This window comes from Falco punctatus (genome assembly GCF_963210335.1).
Source record: "Falco punctatus genome assembly, chromosome: 3".
In the NCBI taxonomy this organism is placed as follows: Eukaryota; Metazoa; Chordata; class Aves; order Falconiformes; family Falconidae; genus Falco; species Falco punctatus.
The window spans coordinates 77,086,277-77,104,968 of NC_137582.1; the positions used below are offsets into that span (position 1 = coordinate 77,086,277).

An 18,692-nucleotide genomic window follows, 5' to 3' on the forward strand; every position below is an offset into this window, starting at 1 on the left:
CAACCCAGTACATCATCCTCAGCGGGAGCTGAAAGCAGATGTGTGGGGAAGACTGTACAAACAGGGCAACTATGCAAGACGATACTTGTTCTGTAGATGGTTTCTGTGTATTTAGTAGCTCTTGGTAGATTCCAGTTCTGTAAATTCATCCAATGCCTCTGGAACAAGTCTGAGCTGTTGGTGTTCATGGTGTCCCACAACCAGAAGTTTTGCAGCTGAGTCATGTGTGTGAAGACCCACCTCCTCCTCGCTTTGAACCTGGCTCCCTTCTAGCTACATTTGGTCCTTTTTGGCACTTGTTTTTTGGAGAGACATTAGAGATCCATCCTCTCCTTTGCCACTAAAAACTTTATAGACCTTTCCGTTATTCAGTGTTAAACATTTCTGTTTCCAGACTCAAGAGTTCTAGCTTACTTAGCTACTTTTTATATGGGAGGTGATGCTTGGATTCTCCTTGTTGCCCTGTTTGGAACATTTTCAGCTCTACATCCTTTCAGATGGAGGGAAAAAACCGCATGCAGTGTTTAAGATGCAGGCACTCTATAGGTAGCAAAGGGATGTTCTCTGTTTTATTCTCATTTCCTTTTTGAGTAAGTTATTTTCTTTCCTTGACTATGGTTGCGCACCAAGCTTATGTTTCCATAATCTGTCTGTCCTAACCTGAAGGTCTCTCTTTCTGAGTGATACTGGTTGACTCATTGTATATCTGAAATTTGGACAGCTTTATTCTCCTGTGTACCTTTTTATATTTATCTATATTGCATTTCCTGTGGTGGTTTATTGCCTGTTTACTAAGTCACGTAAGGTCTGTATGTAGTTCTTCATTATGAGCCCTCACTTTCACTATGCTAAATAATGAACTAGCATCAGCAGCTTTTGCCACCTTGCTACACCCTTTTTCTAGCTGGTTATAAATACAATGAGCAGCACGGAGTCCCAGGACAGGAGTCTACTTCCCTAACTCTTTTAGGCAATTATATTCTATTTTTTGACAAGTTCTCTATCTGTGCAAGAACTTTAATTGTTTTTTTGGTAGGTACTTAGGTTTTGTAAACCTTCTGCAAATCCAGATAGATTGTATCAACTGGATTTCCACTGCCCATGTGCTTGTGGGCGTAAAAATACAACAGTAGTAGCAAACAATGTGATTCTCTTTTACATGAGAAACTATTCTCACCAAATACAAACACAGTATTACATTCCTAGTTCTGATGCATAGAATTTCTGTGCTTTTTAATGCTCAGAATACAATGATTTCATCTGTGTCTTCATTTTTGAAATACTGGAATTATAAATGGATGCATTTTACCACTTAAAGAAAGATTTTGATGAAGAACATTAACTGTGTGCTGTTGAGTATGTCATGTTGTACAGTAAAAAATTTGCAACCCATTTGAATCTTTTCAATAGGCATGATTAGTATTTAAACAAACAATATTTTTCCAGCATTGATTAGTGTTGTGTTATTGCTGAGATTATTAACAAAAAATAGGTGAGTCAGCCAGTTGTAGTGCCTTTTTTATTTCCTAATTTGTAGTTGAATATGGCTCAGCAAACTTGAGTGAGAGGAAAAAGTAGCTTCAAGTCAGGGTTATGCTCTCCTGGTCATGTCCGTTGCTCTGAGTTTGGCAAAAGGGCCGAGTTTACTTGCTTGCATTAGGGGTGTGTGTGTATATATATATATATTTATATATATGTCCCCTTGCAAAAAAGGAATTTTGCTAATTATTTCATTGTCTGAGCAAGCTAAGCTCTCTGCCCCTTTAACAGAGAGGAGCCCTTCGTTAAAAAATGTAATGCATGTTTTCAGGTAATGAAAAATGGTGCTGCTGAGTACTTTTCAAGGATTTTTTCCCTTCCCCCAATTCCTTCCTTCCTCCAACACAGTTCTGGCATGGGGGTTTGTTGTTTCCTGTAGCAAATATTAAGGGCTGATATGAGCAAAAGATACTGTCTTATCACCTTTTATCTTTTGTGATTGAAAACAAATGTTTTCTGCATGATCTTGATTTTAAAAACCCCTACAAATATAATTTAAATTCCCCTCTTGAAAGGTTCTAAGGAATCTGTCTTCTCCAGCTAAGGATCTGAGAATGCATATAATTATACCTAATAATTTCACCACTGTCAGATTAGATTGATTTTTAGTCACTTTTGTGCAGATTAGATTCAGCTCAGGTGCTCAAAGTGAAAGAAGGTGCATTAATCTGCAGTGACGTTCTGTCTCTCCTAATTAGCAAGTTCTAAGAGATGTTAGATAATGCAAGTTTGATGGTGTGAAGCATTTTTGCTCTCCCATGGATTTAGTAAACTTAAGGAGGTTTAGGCCTTCAAAGGCAACCATTAGCAGCTTAGGTGTTGGGCCTACAAAAAAAAGCATGAAAAATTAATGGAAATAAAGAATATTCCTGACATATTTAAAGGCTGGAGACAAATGTTGGTGGTTAAATTGAGATTCTGAGGGAGACTTTTTAAAACTTATGTTTCTGTAATGTAAGCTTGTAGTGTACACATCTTTGTGCAATCAAAATCTGTCTTTCAAAATTTTGGTTAGAGTATTGACATTTATAATGTGTGTAAGTTTGCATGTAGCGGTTTCTCTAATGCTGCATAACCTTGTCATCAGGCATGTATGTGTTTCTGTGTAGTGTTGAAGGTCGTGCACTCATTTCTTCAAGCTGCATGCGGTCAGACTATAATTTTAATTATTTCCAAAGCAATAGTACATTAGCATTACAGAAGTGAACAGTGAAGGACAAAGTACTGAGAAATGAAGTGCAAATAAATGACATTGCAGTGTGTGCATGTCTTCTGATTTGGCAGAATTAATGCTGGCAAGGCTTTGCTGTAGCTCAAAGTATATGTTTATTGCTTAATTATCTCAGTTACTGAATATGCTTATTACATAATCTGGGGTAGCAGTAATTGAGTCCCTTACTGTAGATAAACAATTGCCAATTTATAGTACTTCAGAAAAAAAGTCTTGACTGTAAACAGATGTTACAAAATCTGAAATATTGATGCTATCTTACTTTTACCATGATGAAATCGTACATGATCTTCTTAATGTGTGCTCTGCCAATGCTTGTTGAAAATTGCCAATATTTTGTTTTTATTTGTTGGAGAAAGGAGTCTACTCCAATTATATTAAGATAATTTTTCCTTTTCACACTTTCGTTAATTCTTGGATCAGCTATTAATTTTTTTGTTTGTTTGTTTAATGTTGGTATTAGCTAATGTTAAGAAGCTAGGCTTTTTTAATAACTTGAGAAGATTGGCTTTTGATTAAATCAGAGCAATATGGGGTGTAATTTTAACTGATAGAGCAATGATGATTTTGTAGGCGTGTAGGCAGTTTTCAGTCTCCTACTTAAAAAGATATAATAAGTTCATCCTGTTTCAGGAATGTTTGCATAAATCCCAATTTAGTGTTAAAACAAACGTAAAACCCAACCTGGTAGGAGCTCAATATTAATATTAGAAACTAGTTTGAACAGCATGGTGAGATGTAGGGGGTTTCTTGCAGATCATAATCCCTTCTAATTTCTAGGTTTAATTCCTGATATCTTGTGAGAATGTTAACCTGGCTAATTCCAAAGCAGTGGTCAGTATCTACTTCCTCACTTTTCATAAAACTCTGATTGTTTAAAATTGTACCATAGGTTGGAAAGAGGGAATTTTGCTACATCTGATATAATCCACATAAAAAATAGGTTTAGTTGAGTGTGGGTTTTTTTTTTTTTTTCTCCTTTTATTGGTGAATCTGAATTATTCGGTGCTTTAAAATATGTAACTACCAGACCCACCCCCCTGCATCAGCAGGGACACCATAGTCTTGTCTGAATTGTTTCTGTTTGGATGCAGCAAGGCCTGGGCTGATTTCTCTTGGAAGCTCAGGAAAACTTTCAATTGACCGTAGTTGGAGATAGAATTCCTCTAGGCAGAGGAGTTACTTCATATACTCAATAAGATTATGAGATTCTCAAATTGGAATTGGGACCTCTAATATCTTATGAGAATGAAGCTGCAGCCTTTATGAAAGGCTTCCTGTCTTCTAACCATCTTGCTTTGTAAGCTTATATATGCTCGTATTATATGCTATACAGCAGTGATAGATTGGATTTTAATACATGTATGAATATAGAAAGATTTTAATATTAATGTAACTGGAAGTCACATATATATATAAAGATAAAACTTTTATGTACGTATATAGAAGTGTATATGAGTGAGTGTATTGTAAAAGCAATTCAAAGGGCTCTCCTACAATCATTAAAGTTTTGCTATAGATTATAGTAAGAGTGAGTACATGCCTCCTGTTACGCAGAATTATTCTCCCAGTCTCAAGGGGCAATTTTGTATCTTATGCCTGCAAAATGAAACTGATCTCACAAGTACTTAGCCCAGAAGTGTTCATTTAATCTTGGAAGTAGTCCCACTGAATTTAATGAGCCCTTAGATGGTAAATTCTTTGGGGCTGTTATTTTCCTTTGTGCCTTATTCAGTGGTAAGCACAATCTCCATTAGCTTTTACATTAACATCTACTGTTACTTACAGCAAAATGCTTTTAGGTTTTGGCTTGAAAATGCTCAATTCAAGCACATAGGCACAAAAAAAAAACTCTGAGGCAAAAGGCAACAATTAAATTAGAATGACTCCAAAATTACATTTGAAGAATCTGAGTTGGATTTGTGAAATTTCAAAAGCTACATTTTTGAGTACTGCTGCAGGGGTTGTGTGATTTGGTCTTAATTGGAAAGAGTCTTACAGCCATTGGGATTTTTGAGAGTGGAAGGATTATAGACCTCGGATAGTAAATGCTCCAACCTGATGATGAACACTGATAGTCAAGGTAACTTGGACTTCTATGTAGCGGGGAGTTCAGTGTAGAAAACCACAGCTTTGGTTGACTACGATGCTGACAGCCAAAGGTATCCAACTGTCAGCCATCAGGGTCCTCTGACATCCATTCGAGTTAACAGCATTCTTCCAAATGACTGCTCCAGCTCTAGATGAGCCTTCTCTTCTGCAGGCTTCCCAAATCACATGCCTAAAATAAGCTTCCTGCAGGCTGGATTTACTCAGTAGAATTGATGTGGTCTGATTATGTATTTATTAATAAGCTATATGTAAAGCACAAGCTCATTTTAGATAATTGACACTTTGGGGTTTTTTCTTCCCAGATGGTTTCAATGTTTAGTTACAGAACAAAGGATAATTTAACCTTGCCAGCAGAGAATTTCTCAACTTTCTAAGTTTATAAACTTTGTAAGCTTTTTGATTTAGTTAGAATAGCATTTCTATTCTGGTAGTATAAAACAATGTCCCACACTGACCAGAGGTCAGTATGAGGCTTACAGTGCATGACCATATTCCTTTAGCAGGAATTCATGGGAGATTATGCATGGTTTCTTACGTATTTTTATTTTAAGGGTTACTCTGCTAACATCTGTTTATTTTCTCTTTTGAGAATAAAAGAGAGGGGTGGGAAATGGGATGAAGAGGGAGCAGTAATAAATACAAACGTAGGCAATAAAACCAAACTAGTCTATCATTGCTATGAGAAAATTAGGTGAGATGAGTTGATTTGTGTATTGGTTTTCACTTTAAAACTGTGTTTGAAAGGCATATTATCTACTGCACTGGTTTTCATGTTAAAAAATGGTATTCTGGCTCAGCAGTGCTGTCAAGAAGTACAATACGTCCCACCTCATTAAGTGCCATCTTTTTCCTCTCCATCTGTCTAGAACAGCAGGAAAACTAGTTTTCAAATGGAGAAATAATCAGTTTTGTACATTTATTTTCTTTACCTCTGTATCTGTACTCATCTAAAAATTCAACCAGATTTCCAGGGAAGTGCCTGTAGAACAATAATCCTAATAAAAGTGCCATTCAGAACATCAGGGCCTGTTGTTTGGGATTTAGCAAGGTGAGCAACCAAGCAAAAATATATTGGACACATGAGGGAAGGAAAATCTGCCTATTTAATAGAAATATAAACTGTGGCTGATTTGTAGCATAGCTAGAAGAAATTTAGAAAGGGAGGCATTTCCTCTGTTTTAATATGTGACCGAGTTCACTGTTCAGGTGTTAGAAGCAGTGCAGCACTTTGTGCCTATGGAAGTTATTTATTTGGAAGTAATTAACTGTGCCATATATAAGAGAAATGCCCAGGAGGTTATTTGATTCATTATGGACAGTACTGTTCGGATTAAGGGCCTGATCCGCCATAACAGAAGTGTAATGCTTGCTACTTGCTTAGCTGAGTAGGCAGCAGCAAACTGCAGATGCTGGCTTTACTGCTGGAACTAACAGAAAAACAACCCCAAAAGTCAGGAAGAAAAGGCAACAGCAGAAACATCAAAACATTGCCTATGTTTTCCGGTAATTACCTTCATCACCATTCAGCTTTGGGGAATTCCAGCATTCTTCAGGCTAAAGCAACTCTCCTCATGAGACTCATATCGATGCCGTCTCCTTGTTCTTCACAGCAGCCACTCAGAGGTTCTGCAAGAAATCAATTTTAAGCCTGTATTGTCTTTCTGAAGAATGCTCCCAAAGACTGAATGAGGGTCTCTGATTAAACCTTTTCCTTTCAGAGGCCTCAGATCATACTGATACTGTTCAACTAGTTGGAGTAGTGATACTGAATGAATAAAACAGTGTTAATTTCAAAAGGTCACTCCTTTGCAAAGTCAGAGTGGCTATGGGCAGAAGTTGGCTGCACACGAGGCTGAAGTCCCACATCAAAGGTTGGGTAGAAAATTGTATTTTGCAGCTGAGGTAATACCAGAGGATGTGTAACTGTGTGTATGAGCATTGTTTGCAACACAAAAAGATGTTTTTGAAAAGTAAATAAATACAAGTTTAGAAAAAGCAAATCAGCTACCATAATGTTCTCTGCATCCTAAACTATTTGCATCTTTAGTTACATTGTAGACACAAAAGGTAAGAAACCCCAGTGTGTAACAAAAGAAATAAGCCTGCAAATCAATTTCAGACAACAGACATCAGTTACCAATTTGCCACTAGGTGATGTTTAACAATCTGAGAGTAATGAAAGGAATTTTCAGGGAGAATAATTTACTGTGTTCTGGGCTGTGCGTGTGCTATGGATGAAGTCATACTCTGAAAGAATAACTATGCAGACCATATTCAGCTAGACAGATTTAACACTTACTTTCCAAGACAGGAGGGTATCTTCGAAGAAAACACTTTTCTTTTTATGCAAAGCATTCTCTTTATCCAAAGAAGGACATTTCAAATCAAAAAGAAACTTTTACTCTTAAAACTGTGCTGAACAGTGGTATGCTATAGTGAAAAGGGAAATGCGTGTAATAAAATAGGAGCATGACCCAATAATGAAGCACAGGAGTGGGAGGGGAGGTAAGACCCTGAATCCTTTTGGCACGATGTCATTGACTTGCTTTGTTACCTGGGGCAAGATGCCAGTTTGCCTCTCTAAAAGCAGGGGTAACTTGCTTTACAGGGTCACATGAAGTTTAGTTTGGATTCAGTGTGGTGTCCCCCATCCTTGGTATATGTGTAGCTGTTTGTCTAAGAATGGGACCAAGACAGTGGCATCAGCAAAAGCTGTGAGAACCTTGGGTTAAAAATGTGGTGGATGTACAACATGTTTACTTACCTAAGACTTGCAGTGACTGAAGTGCCAGTGTTCCAAACACTCAATAATACTCAAATCTTGTGTACATTCAGATGAGCAGACAAAAAGAGAGACTTTGTTTAGATGCAAAAGAGCAACTTTAAAACAACATTTAGGAAATTATGATATTGTGCTTACTCTTGACTTTGATGGAAGTGATTGGCCCCAGAATTAGTACCAGGCAAGTGGAATGCAGTTTATAACCTTGAGCAGGTACTATATTACCTTCCATGGCCACCGCCACACGCTGCATCTTGCTGTTGACTTTGTCAGACTGACAGGTTCACACAAAGGTTCTTGGACTTTGGAACAGTTCGAAAAAGAAACATCACATTCTTGCACTGTCCTTGACTTTCTTCCATTGTCTCTTCTACAGCAACCTTCAAGATCCCACTGGGACTTGTGGTATTTGGGCATTGTATTAAGCACTTTATCTAAGCTCTCTGGAAATACCTACTTACTGAGCTCTACTGGACACATCTGCTGCTCACTTACACTGGAAAGCTTGCAGACTTTTCCCTTTTGCATTATGGGATACCATCTCAGAAATGGCACTCTGGAAAGTCAAAATATTTTTTCTCTCTTTTTTTTTTTTTAAATAAAAGACTGGAGGAAAATAAAGGTATGAAAGTAGATTCATATAAAATTAAATACTTGAATTTACTTCAATGCTGCTGTGCTGGTTCTAGACTATATACTACATCTTTTTCTCATCTCCAAAGCGTATAACTCATTGCTTGCACAGTCTCTGTGCTTGTTACATTTGATGAAATAATCTTTCTTTATTATCCACCTGTGCTAGGATTTCTGAGCATATATCCAAGAAATAATGCGGCTTCTTTTAAAGTTAACAATGTGATATTTGGGTGGGGCTGGGGGAAAGGGAGGGGAGGTTTCTGTGGCTGTATTGCGTAATAGGGAAGAAAACAGCCTTTCTCCTGGATCCACAAGATTACTCTCCAGGTAGAACTATTTGCACTGCATAAAGGAAGAGTTAAAAAATTCAGGCAAGCCACAAGGTGGGAAGGAGAAGTAGATCAACAGTTCAGGCAGATCTTCCTTATTTTGTCCATTCCAAGCACTGTTGGTTTGGCTGTGGCAGCTGCTGTACCTCTAGGGCTGAAACAGCAGCTGCCAAGTATGACCCTGAGGTGCTGGATATTTTTTTTTTCCTCTAACCCTCCACGCTGGGCTCGTGCTCAGCCATGATGTGCTTGGTTCTGGTGCAGGATTCAGGAATCTTGCAATAAGCACTAAAACAGCTCCAGACAGAGTGATTTTTGTCCACCTGCTCTAAAATCCATGCAACTCTAGAAGGAAGGCAGTGAATGTACTAATACCCAAAATCATTTCCACACAGCAAGGCAGAAGAAAACTTGTTAGAATACCCTTATTACTCAAACGTATCCTAGGTAAAGTATTTTATACTTGCATATAGTTTGAGATTGTGGGGTAATAGGATTTAAGAATAAGAATGGAGCTTTAAGAATGTTAGACAATTTCCTAATACTCAACAATTGTTAGCAAAGAAGTTCTGAGTGACAGATTATTCCTTGGTTTTAAAGCAAAGCCTTTTTATACTTTGGATAAATTATTTGGCCCCCTCAACATGTCTTCCACTGGTTCCAGAAATCAAAACCCTAGGGAAAGTATGCGAATCCCTATGGTCTGGTGAGATCAGAAGGGAGAAACTGAATTAAGACTTGCCTTTTGCTTTTGCTAGCAGCTTTCATGTCTACAAAGTTCACCTGCAGCAATTAAGTGTTGCCAGTACATTTCAATTAAGCACATATTTAAGTGGAGACCCAGATGAGGATGATCTTCAGGATTACTGCCTCTGCAGACTTCTGCAAGTTGTAGAAAATAAATGAACTGCAAATCACCTTTTTATTGAAAACAGAAACTAAACCCAAGTTCAGCTGGAAGCCAGAGAGGTGCCACCATGGGTTTATAGTGGCCCGTGTAATCTTTTCTGGGATACCCAGTTCAGGGGGTGTCAGAGAGAGGATATGAAGCTAGACAGACCTTTGGTTTGACCCAAACCATCCCTTTGTGCAGGTGTGGCTCATTTGCAATGTCATTTAGGTAAATGGTAAATGTAATTAAATCGTTGAATTGCAGTGGGTGTTGACCATTTTAAAACATTAATTGGGCAATAAAACTGGAATCTAGATTATAGGTGGAGTCTTTTGGCTGGAAATAACATGTGGGAATGCTAATTAACGCACATAATGTAGGAGCACCAGATTAATGGGAAAACCTACCAAATACTTATTAAGGGCTTGCTTTACCTGAAAGGTGAGTGGTAAGTAGTGTATTTTTATCACATCGGTCCACTTCCTTTACCTGCCACTTGTAATCGAAATGTTCCTGCTTGCTTTTGCTGCTTGTGCTTCACAAGCCATATATATAACAAATAGCGCTTTTCTAACATAACTGTTTATTAAGTTCCAATCATTGACTCCGCTAGAAACCTGCTGAAGGCAAATGGACTATTCAGTTGTCACTGAAGGCATAATTTAAGGATGCAGTGTTTCTCTACACTGATGAATTCAGCCTTTTTATTGTGGTTGATCTATGATGTGTGGAGCAGACGGTACCTTCGTTTTGCAGACCTGCCTGTGGGAAGCCCATTTCCTGTCCTTTGCTATTCTGTATGTGATAAACAGAGCCTATTTATTGAAGAAGCCATCAAAGTACAAAGTTGAAGCCCTCGGGTGCCACTTCTACAGTCCCTTTTCAGAATGTACCTCCTCTTCCTTCAAGCAAGTGGTTTCCAAGCAGCCTCAGGCATCCCCTACAAGATTGCCTTGCTTCACATTTGGCAAAAAAATTATGTTGCTGACCCACTGTGTTAACAGCAATGGTAAATAGTGAAGGATAGATGGAAGCATTTGGGTGAGTAATCTGTGACAGGCTTTTATGTGAAAACATTTAGTATCTGCTCTCGCTTTAATCACTTATTGTTTTTAAGTCAATGACAAAAACATCCTGCTGAAATCAGAACACTGGGATCCCATCTGCAGGGAGAATGGATGGTGTTAGACAGACCTTACTATTGTGTAGACGCAACAGTATATCAGGCAAACATATTAGTTGCTAGTTTCACTGTTGTTTTTAAGACTGCTTGAGAAAAGTTGCTTTAACCAGGCTTATGAACTTTCAAATGGCTACATAAAATTGCATCTTGTCTTTGTTTATCCATAACATAAAGCTACTCTGGTAAAAATAAAATAGAGACTTCATCTTTTAGAGGTTTACTATACCTTTGTGTTGCCTTCAGCCGCTTCTATTTTTCTTGGGAGAAAGCTCATTCATATTTCTTTCAGAATAGGACCAGTCACTTTCACTTTGTAAAGGCTAGAGCTGTTTCTGATAAATTGTCAGTCCTTTCAGTCACACCTGTATTTGAATGAAGTGTAATAGTTATTTTTCTTTCGTGGTTTAAACATCCACATTTTGTAGTTGTGGATTAAGTGTTTTGTAATATATTGAAACATGTCATTGCTGTAACAGAAATATACTAGAAACATACACTCTTCTTTTTCCTGTAACAAACTTAGAAATAAGTATCCAAAGAAATTACAACATATGAAATAACAACAGGCTGTGTAAGAATGATGAATAAGCTCCAGGTTTAATGCAGATGGAAATGGAAGCACTTTCATACCTGCCAAAACATTTTTAACATTTTGAAAACTGGTGTTTACATTCTTTGCAATGTTTATACCTAGAAGCAACCTCCTTCCTTGGCAAACTTGTTTTGTACCATCTTGGACCTCTGACAACCAAAGTGATGATTATACCGATATGCTCTGATGTTGTCCTAAAGCTTGTTTTCCATAGGAGAGTTAACAGAAGTGAAAAATTAAGGGCTGGGATTTGAGAAACTAGCTCCTGATGAGGAACTAACACGCTGACAATGTTAGCCTCTGGTGGTTTGCTCCAAGTAGGCCCCAACAGAAAAAATGTAGTATCAGTCAAGATGATTTTTTAGGAATATTGAAAAAAGACACTGCAGGAGTTGCCAAAAGCATTCTCTTTTACCAAATGCTTTCCTTCATTATTCATGGTTTCCTGCAACTTCTGACCCTTCTGTGGTACAATATTGCAGCATAGATGGCAGTAGCACTGTGCAGCTGCTGTTCAGCTTGCACATGGTACCAAATGATTCAGTAATTATCAGGTTGTCAAACTCGCATGATATCTGTAGGGTTAGGCTTACCTAGTCCAGTTTTGCCAGTCCCGTGTCACTGGTTTTCTGTCCTTAACTTTCTCCTCAGACACAGGACAGTGTCCCAGTTGCAGCCCAATACAGGGAAGGAATGGGGTGAAGGAGACCTGTTCTTGCTCTTACTCTTCCCTAGCAAAGGAGCAAAGCAGACAAGAGCTGGGCACTCATGGGCTCAGGGAGCATCCATGGCATGAGAGTGCTGGGACACTTGCACCCTGGGACTTGAGAAGGTGCTCTACCCTCCCCTCTGGGGTACCAACACAGATCCCAGCTGTTTCCTCCTCCCACCCTTACAAGTGAGGTGAGATCAGATCAGCTGGGTGGTGAGATTAGGTTCATGAAGGATAGACAAGTCCTTATGGTGCTCTCCTTTTCTTGCTTGCCATTTGCCCCAAAGGGGATTTTTATCGTTATGAAGAAAAAATCACCTAGTACAATCACAGCTCTCTTGGAGCAAAGCAGTGGTATAGGTGAGGAGCACAGAGATTATCTGCTCCTGTTTGCTTGGCTTGAGCAAATGAGCTTTACCCATCTTTATTCATTGCATGTCAGCAGAACAAATGGAGAACATAAAGTGCTTTGTTCTTGCCCAGGCTGGAGAAAAAAGGAAGTCGTCACATTTAATAGACTGAAGTCTTGGATTCTGGAGTAGAAGCCATCTATGACTACCTCTCAGATGACACTCCAATTCAGGAAAAGTGGTGAAAGGACATCTGTTGGCAAATGGCCTTTTTGGGTTATTGAAAGCAGCAAGTTGAAAAACAGAAGAGATGAGGATACATGGGATCCCAGCTGACCATAAGAAATCAAATTGCACTCATTAAAAGAAAACTGATTACCAGACATATTAAGCTTTAATCTTATTTGCAGTTAGTAGCCCCAAAGAGAATGCTTTGTTGGAGACCTTCCAAGAACAGCTATTGCAGACAGCTTGTAAAACAAAGACAATGCGATGGAAATAATGCAAATATAGTTTAACATTTGCTACAATAAAGTTACTTTATGACGCCTTTTGTAACAACCTGAACAATAAATGCCAATTTTTTCATTGGCAATTAGCTCTGATGGGACAAACCCTACCCCAAAGTTGATGTGAAGACAGTGCTTATACATTCCTTTCTTTTTACAAAGTGGATTGTATCTGGCATGTAAGTATACTTTTTATTTCTAAGGTTTTCTTTTTAAAATGCCATTTAAATACTGAATGAGTGCAAAATGACCTCTATTAAGATACTGCTTGTTTGTATTCCGTTCAAATGGGATGCTGCTTCAGATTCCAATGCAGTGAACTGCCAAACTCTGACACAGTGACCTGCTTCAGCTGGGGAATGTTTTAATCCCAGTTCTGTGAGGATTCCTTGGCAAGGCTGCTCCTGGCTATTGTCCTCATGACACTAAGCCATGCTGCTGACACGAATTACAGTTGCATATACCCTGGGATCTGGCACCTGGTGCCTCTGTTTACCTTGCAGGTAGTTCGAACTTCAGTTCCTCATCTGCCCTGAGCCTGGCAGCTTTGGCATTTGTCCTGGTCAATTCACCTCTCTGCAGCTGTAGGAGGGCTGCGCATGTAGGATGGAGACCGATGTAGGAAACTGTGCCAGTTAGTACCTGCTACAGTACAAATTACACAGCGGGGTCCCCTCTGCAGTGTACTAGCTGTTTTCCCCAGACCTGGTATTTTGTGGGGTTCTGGGCACATCAGAGGAGTGGCACAGCTTGGACAAACAAGTAACCAAAGCAAGAGAAATCCTAGAAATCCTACCCGCTCCCCCCCCCCCCCCCCCCCAGCTTTCTGCAGTATGTCAGAGCAATTTGAGAGTGTCATGAAATCAGAAGGATAACAATAGCATTGACTGTAATTACAAACCATCACAAAGATTTTTAAAATCTATTAGTTCTCATGACTTGGGGATGTACATATTTTAAAATATCCCTCCAATAATAATTTTATAAACTTGACTTAGTAGTGCTCCACAATCCATAAATCTGAATCTCAATATACTTCTCTTAATACAAATGCTATAAACTTAGTCCTTAAATTACAGACTACATGTTTGAATGTACACTTACTCCAAAATTACACCTTCTTATCTACATGGTTTAGTGAATTCATATCACTTCTTAAAGTGTCTTTGGCTGTATCTAGATGTCTCACACTGACTTCTTTTCACAAAATTGATAACATTTTTGTTAAGTGAGTTTCCTGGACTTGGTTGCAATGCAATAGAATAGATAATTGAGGTGTCATAAAGATACTCCACCATGGGGATTTGGGATATGTCCTATAGCATCATCAATCATAACAGAACAAGCGTTAAGCTGCTTGCATGCAGTAAACTGCTTGCATACAATAGATCATTCTTCCTAAAACTTTTTAGTACAAATTGAAAACACACACTTTTGGCATAGGAAAGCCTGATACTTCTTATATTACCTGCCTGTGTATAAATACACACATAGTCAATCCCCAGCCTATAAATGCTAAATGAAGGCAGCTCTATAGTTCTTGCACTGGCGTGTGTTACCGCTCACAGGGAAGCTGCCTGTTGTAGTACGCAGTCCCTGGTGAATGTATCAGCTGAGCAATACAGCAAAGCTCAAACACTGAAGTTGTTTAAGCACACAAGGAATCCCATTCAGCTCATTGAGGGTGAACACATGTGCGAGTCCTGCGCTGGGCGAAGAATGCCTCCTTGTCCTACTGTTTATGCATTGGCTACCTTGGTATTTTTACATGCATGTTTACTCTGTCACCTAGCTACAATTTTTAGCATTTTTCAAAATGTTTTTTACTAGAACTATGTCAGTCAACATTAGTCAAAGCCACTTTTAGTCTATTCCTTGGCTTACCCTGGCTAGATGTCTCCTCTCCTCAGGAATCCATCATCCACTTTTGACTGTCCCCAGCGAGGGAGGAACAGGCAGATGGAGTCCAAGTGCAACCACTGTGCTGCTGCCTGCCTCATCCTGCTTAGAGATGCTGGGGCTGAAATATCTTCTTTAGCAATTGCAAAAGTAGGCAAGTATACAGCTGTCAAAATATGCGTGCATCAAAATACATGGAGAAACAGGATTCTGTATGCTCTCTGCCCAGCAAACCAAGGACTCATCCTCAACAGGTCTGTGGGGGCACACAAGGATTCGGAACTTGCTGGGTTTGTCTGAAGAAAAAATGTCCCAAAGGAATGGCTGGGAAACCTAAGTGCCTTTAAAAAAAGGCCTAAGTTACTTCTGAGAGAGGCAGGAGCAAGCAGCACTTGCGTATGTGGCAAAGAGTAAGAAAATGAATCTTGGGGTTAGACAAAATAAAAATACCATAGGGGTAGTGGCAGCTGCAAGTGTGTGGTGGGTAAAGGACTAGAACGAGTCAGCATCTGAACAGAAACAGCTTTGAAGAGAGAAACAAATGGAAGCACCAGCAAAAAACCCCCGTCGATATAGCAGTGTTCGGCACTCACCTAACTTGGTCTGCACACCGTCTTTATTTTTTTTTTCCTTTCCCCGTTTAAATTGTATTTAGAATATAGGGTTTCTGCCAAGGAACTTGTTAAATATGTTTATAATGAGCACAGCATGGGTTTTGGGTTCTGTAAACAAATACCTCTTTAAAACTATACATCATTTCAGAGACTTTAAGATTCACTCGTCAAGGAACCCCAGCGTTTCCTTCGCTGAAAACTTTGCTAGTTGGACCTTTTAAAGAGGGCACACAATCTTTGATCTATAAACTTTAAAAAGCCGAATTTAAGAGTAGGGAAAAACACTTCCCAGAATTCAAGTGTCAAAATATGTCTCGAGGGGGGTTTGGAAGTGATTTCCCAGCTGTGTAAAATAACCCCTGCACACAAACGCTGGTACAGGGCACGCTGTCACCCTTCGATGCTGCAACGGGCCGCACGCCCGCGGCCAGCGCCTGGCGCGGGGGGCACCGCTCGGAGGGGCCTGGCACGGCCCGGCGCGACGTTTCGCTCAGCCCCGGGTCCCCAGCCCTCCTTTCGGCGGGCGCAGCGGGTGCCCGCACCGCACCGGCCCGCGCCCCGCCAGCCGTTCGCCCCGTGCGGAGCCACAGCCCCCGCGCGAGGCACGGCCGCCCGCCCGCCGCGCCGCCACAGGGCTGGGGGTCGCGGGCCCGCGGCGCGCGCACACGCCTGCTTGGCGGGAACCGGGCGAGGCGAGCGCGCCCGGCGCGGGGGCGGGGGGGCAGAGCTGCCGGCGGCCGCCAGCGCCGCCGTACCGGGGCGGGCACACGCGCCGGCCGCGCGCCACGGACCGTCCCTCCCCGCGCCGCCGGGTGCCCCCGCACATCCGGGGTAGCGGCGGGGCGGGGCGGGCGCGCGGGGGACGTGTCCGCGCGCCGGGGCGGTGACCGCCCCTTTCCCTGCGCCCGCCCCCCCGCGCCGGTGATGGAGCCGCGGCGCTGAGGAGGGCTCGCGCGGCAGCGGCGCGCGCGGGAGGGCGGGCAGGAGCCGCCGCCGGCAGCGGTGGGGCGCGGGGCATGCGGAGCGGGCGCCGCCGGGGGCTGCAGCTGCGGGCTCCGGGGCGCTGAGGGAGGCGGCGGCGCCTCCGCCAGGCTCCGTGCGACCGCGCCGCTGCGCCCGGAGCGCGGTTCCCGGCAGCCGCAGGAAGAGGGGGGCCGAGGCGGCGGCGGCGGCGCGGCGCTACCTCCCCGTCCGCGGAGCCAGGCGGCGAGCGGAGGCGCCGGTTCCCCGCGGCTGTAGCGGCGGCGGCCGCCGGCGGCAGCCCGGCTGCGCGACGGCAACGGCGGCCGCGCCTCAACTTGGTGCGAGGTAGCGGCCGCCGCGACGAGTGGCCGGTGCGCGGTTCGTGCCCGTCCCCGCCGCCGCCCGGAGGATTTACCCTGCGGGACTCTCCGCCCCGGGCGCACGGTGACAGGCGCAGCAGCGGCGGGGCCGGCGGCGTCCGTTGCCTCCCGCCAGCGACCGGCCGGCCGGCCGCCCTCCGCCGGCCGCCCCGCAGCGGCAGAGAGGGCCGAGGTGAGTGCGGGCTCCGGGCGCCTCGGGTTCCGCTTCCCCTCCGCGCTGCCGCCCCGCGGCTCGGGGGAAGGGCAGCGTCGGGCTTCTTCCCCCCTCCGGCCGCCGGCGGGGGAGCCGCCGCCTCGGCCCCTCGCCGCTTCCTCCCCGCCGGGCGGCCGGAGGAGCGGGGCGGCCCCGCCGCGGTGCCTGCTCGGGGGGCAGCCGTGGGGGGAGCGGGGCGGGGGGCCGGGCACACGCCGCCTGCGCGCTGCCTGCCGGCGGCTCCTGGGCGGCCGCTGGCCGGGGAAGGGGGCGGGCGGGGGCTGGGGTGTCCCGTTGCTGCTTCCAAGGGCTCGGGGGGCTGCGGCGTGTCGGCAGCCTCCGGGAGCGCGTGTGTGTGTGTGTGAGCACCGGGGCAGCATCCCCGCCGTACCGCGGCACCGCTGTCACATCAAGTTCGATCACTTAATGTTTATTACATAACATGTGACTAATATTTTAGACTTTGTCTTATCTGCCGGAATCCGGATCAACCTTATTTATTTCCTTTTTAATTTATAAAGCTGACTGAAGAGGGTCGGGGGAACTAAGGCTCCCGTTCCAAGCAGTTGCCTAAAAGCAAATTAGTTTTCATGTGACTTTACCCGTGTGAACAGAGGGTTACAGCCTTCTTTCTCTCCAAGAAAGCAGAAGTGTGCGTCGTCTGTCCCCCCTCCCCGTTTATTATTAAATACGGTCAAGTTTCTTTAGGTCCTTCTTGTTTTTAGCAGTCTCTAGAACCTGCCGCTTCATAAACTTACAGGGTGAGATACTGAAATAGAAACTGATTTTTGTGCAGCAGCTGCTGAGAGAAATAACTTTTATGGCGATGAACAGGAGTGAACCAGCCTCTTCTGTTTACATAAATGATGTTGGCACTACATGAACTGTAAATGAACATAGCCAACAGCTGTGCAAACCAAAACTATGTAACTGACCATGTATTTTTATACACTGCTATTGTCAACTTTGTTCCTTTGCAAAGGCAGCGAAAATCATGCTACTCTGAATGCTTGGAACACCACAGAACTAGTTTTTCTTGTAAATACAAAGGATTGCTTATATTGGAGAAAGCATTTCACTTTCTGGTGCCAGCTTCATCTTTTTCTGTGACTTGGAATTTTGTCCATGTGCTCCTGTGATGTTGGCCTGCCTTAAGTGGTATTGTTAGTGCTTTGAATTTGGATTTGCTGCATTTTAGCAGGCTTACCTTATCTGTAAAATGCAAATGCACATCAGAGAGAAATATTCTTTGAATGATTGTTGATAGGGAGATTGTGGCAGCATGATCGCCTTCAGAAAAATGATATGAATGGTACCTGGCAAGGACACCACATGCAAGCCACCCTTGAGATCAAGGTGATAATGATAACACTTGGACTATTATTGGATGCTGCCTGGCTTTTCAGAATTGTAAGCTGCGTGAATGAGGATACCTTGTTTCTCATATATACCTTGTTCCTGTAGGAATAGGACAATTCAAAGATGCTAATGAAAGTCATGGAAATGTTTTAAAAATACTGTGTGACAGTCATTGCATAGCCTAGTGGTGAGGCAGTACTGTTTCACTTTTATACAAAGATTTATTCCTCCCCCCTCATCATCTCAAACTAGATTTGCTCAAATGAGTTCAGGAATAAGGTATAAAAAGAAAGAATGGAGGTAATTTAGAATAAATTTCAGTGCCAAGTTGCTGCTTTAGCAAAACAGTACCCTACTGTCCTTTCTTTGTTGTGTGTGTGGTGGTAAACTATACGTTAGCTGTAAAATTGTTAAATA

At 42.6% G+C, this 18,692-nt stretch overlaps 3 protein-coding genes across 5 annotated transcripts in view; 2 read left to right on the forward strand and 1 right to left on the reverse strand.

Moving 5' to 3' along the window:
* The window catches only part of LOC308060839 (uncharacterized protein), a 158,629-nt gene extending 147,875 nt beyond the window's left edge, over positions 1–10,754 (forward strand). For both annotated transcript variants that reach the window (XM_080380027.1, XM_080380024.1), the window contains exon 4: positions 8,041–10,754. In XM_080380027.1, coding sequence (XP_080236153.1) covers positions 8,041–8,102 — 62 coding nt within the window. In that variant the 3' untranslated portion in view covers positions 8,103–10,754. The remainder of the gene's footprint in view (positions 1–8,040) is intronic.
* Positions 1,672–17,296, reverse strand: LOC308061082 (uncharacterized protein; the record flags this gene model as incomplete). Its single annotated transcript, XM_080380628.1, has 2 exons — positions 1,672–9,511; positions 10,931–17,296. The coding sequence occupies one exon, from the start codon at positions 17,294–17,296 to the stop codon at positions 15,683–15,685; it is 1,614 nt and encodes a 537-aa protein (XP_080236754.1). The 3' UTR covers positions 1,672–9,511; positions 10,931–15,682.
* The window catches only part of GALNT1 (polypeptide N-acetylgalactosaminyltransferase 1), a 92,730-nt gene continuing 90,777 nt past the window's right edge, over positions 16,740–18,692 (forward strand). Inside the window, exon 1 of one of the 2 annotated variants that reach the window (XM_080380007.1) lies at positions 16,740–16,895. The gene's annotated coding sequence lies outside the window, so the exon portion shown is untranslated. The remainder of the gene's footprint in view (positions 16,896–18,692) is intronic. The other variant, XM_080380006.1, reaches the window with a different exon arrangement.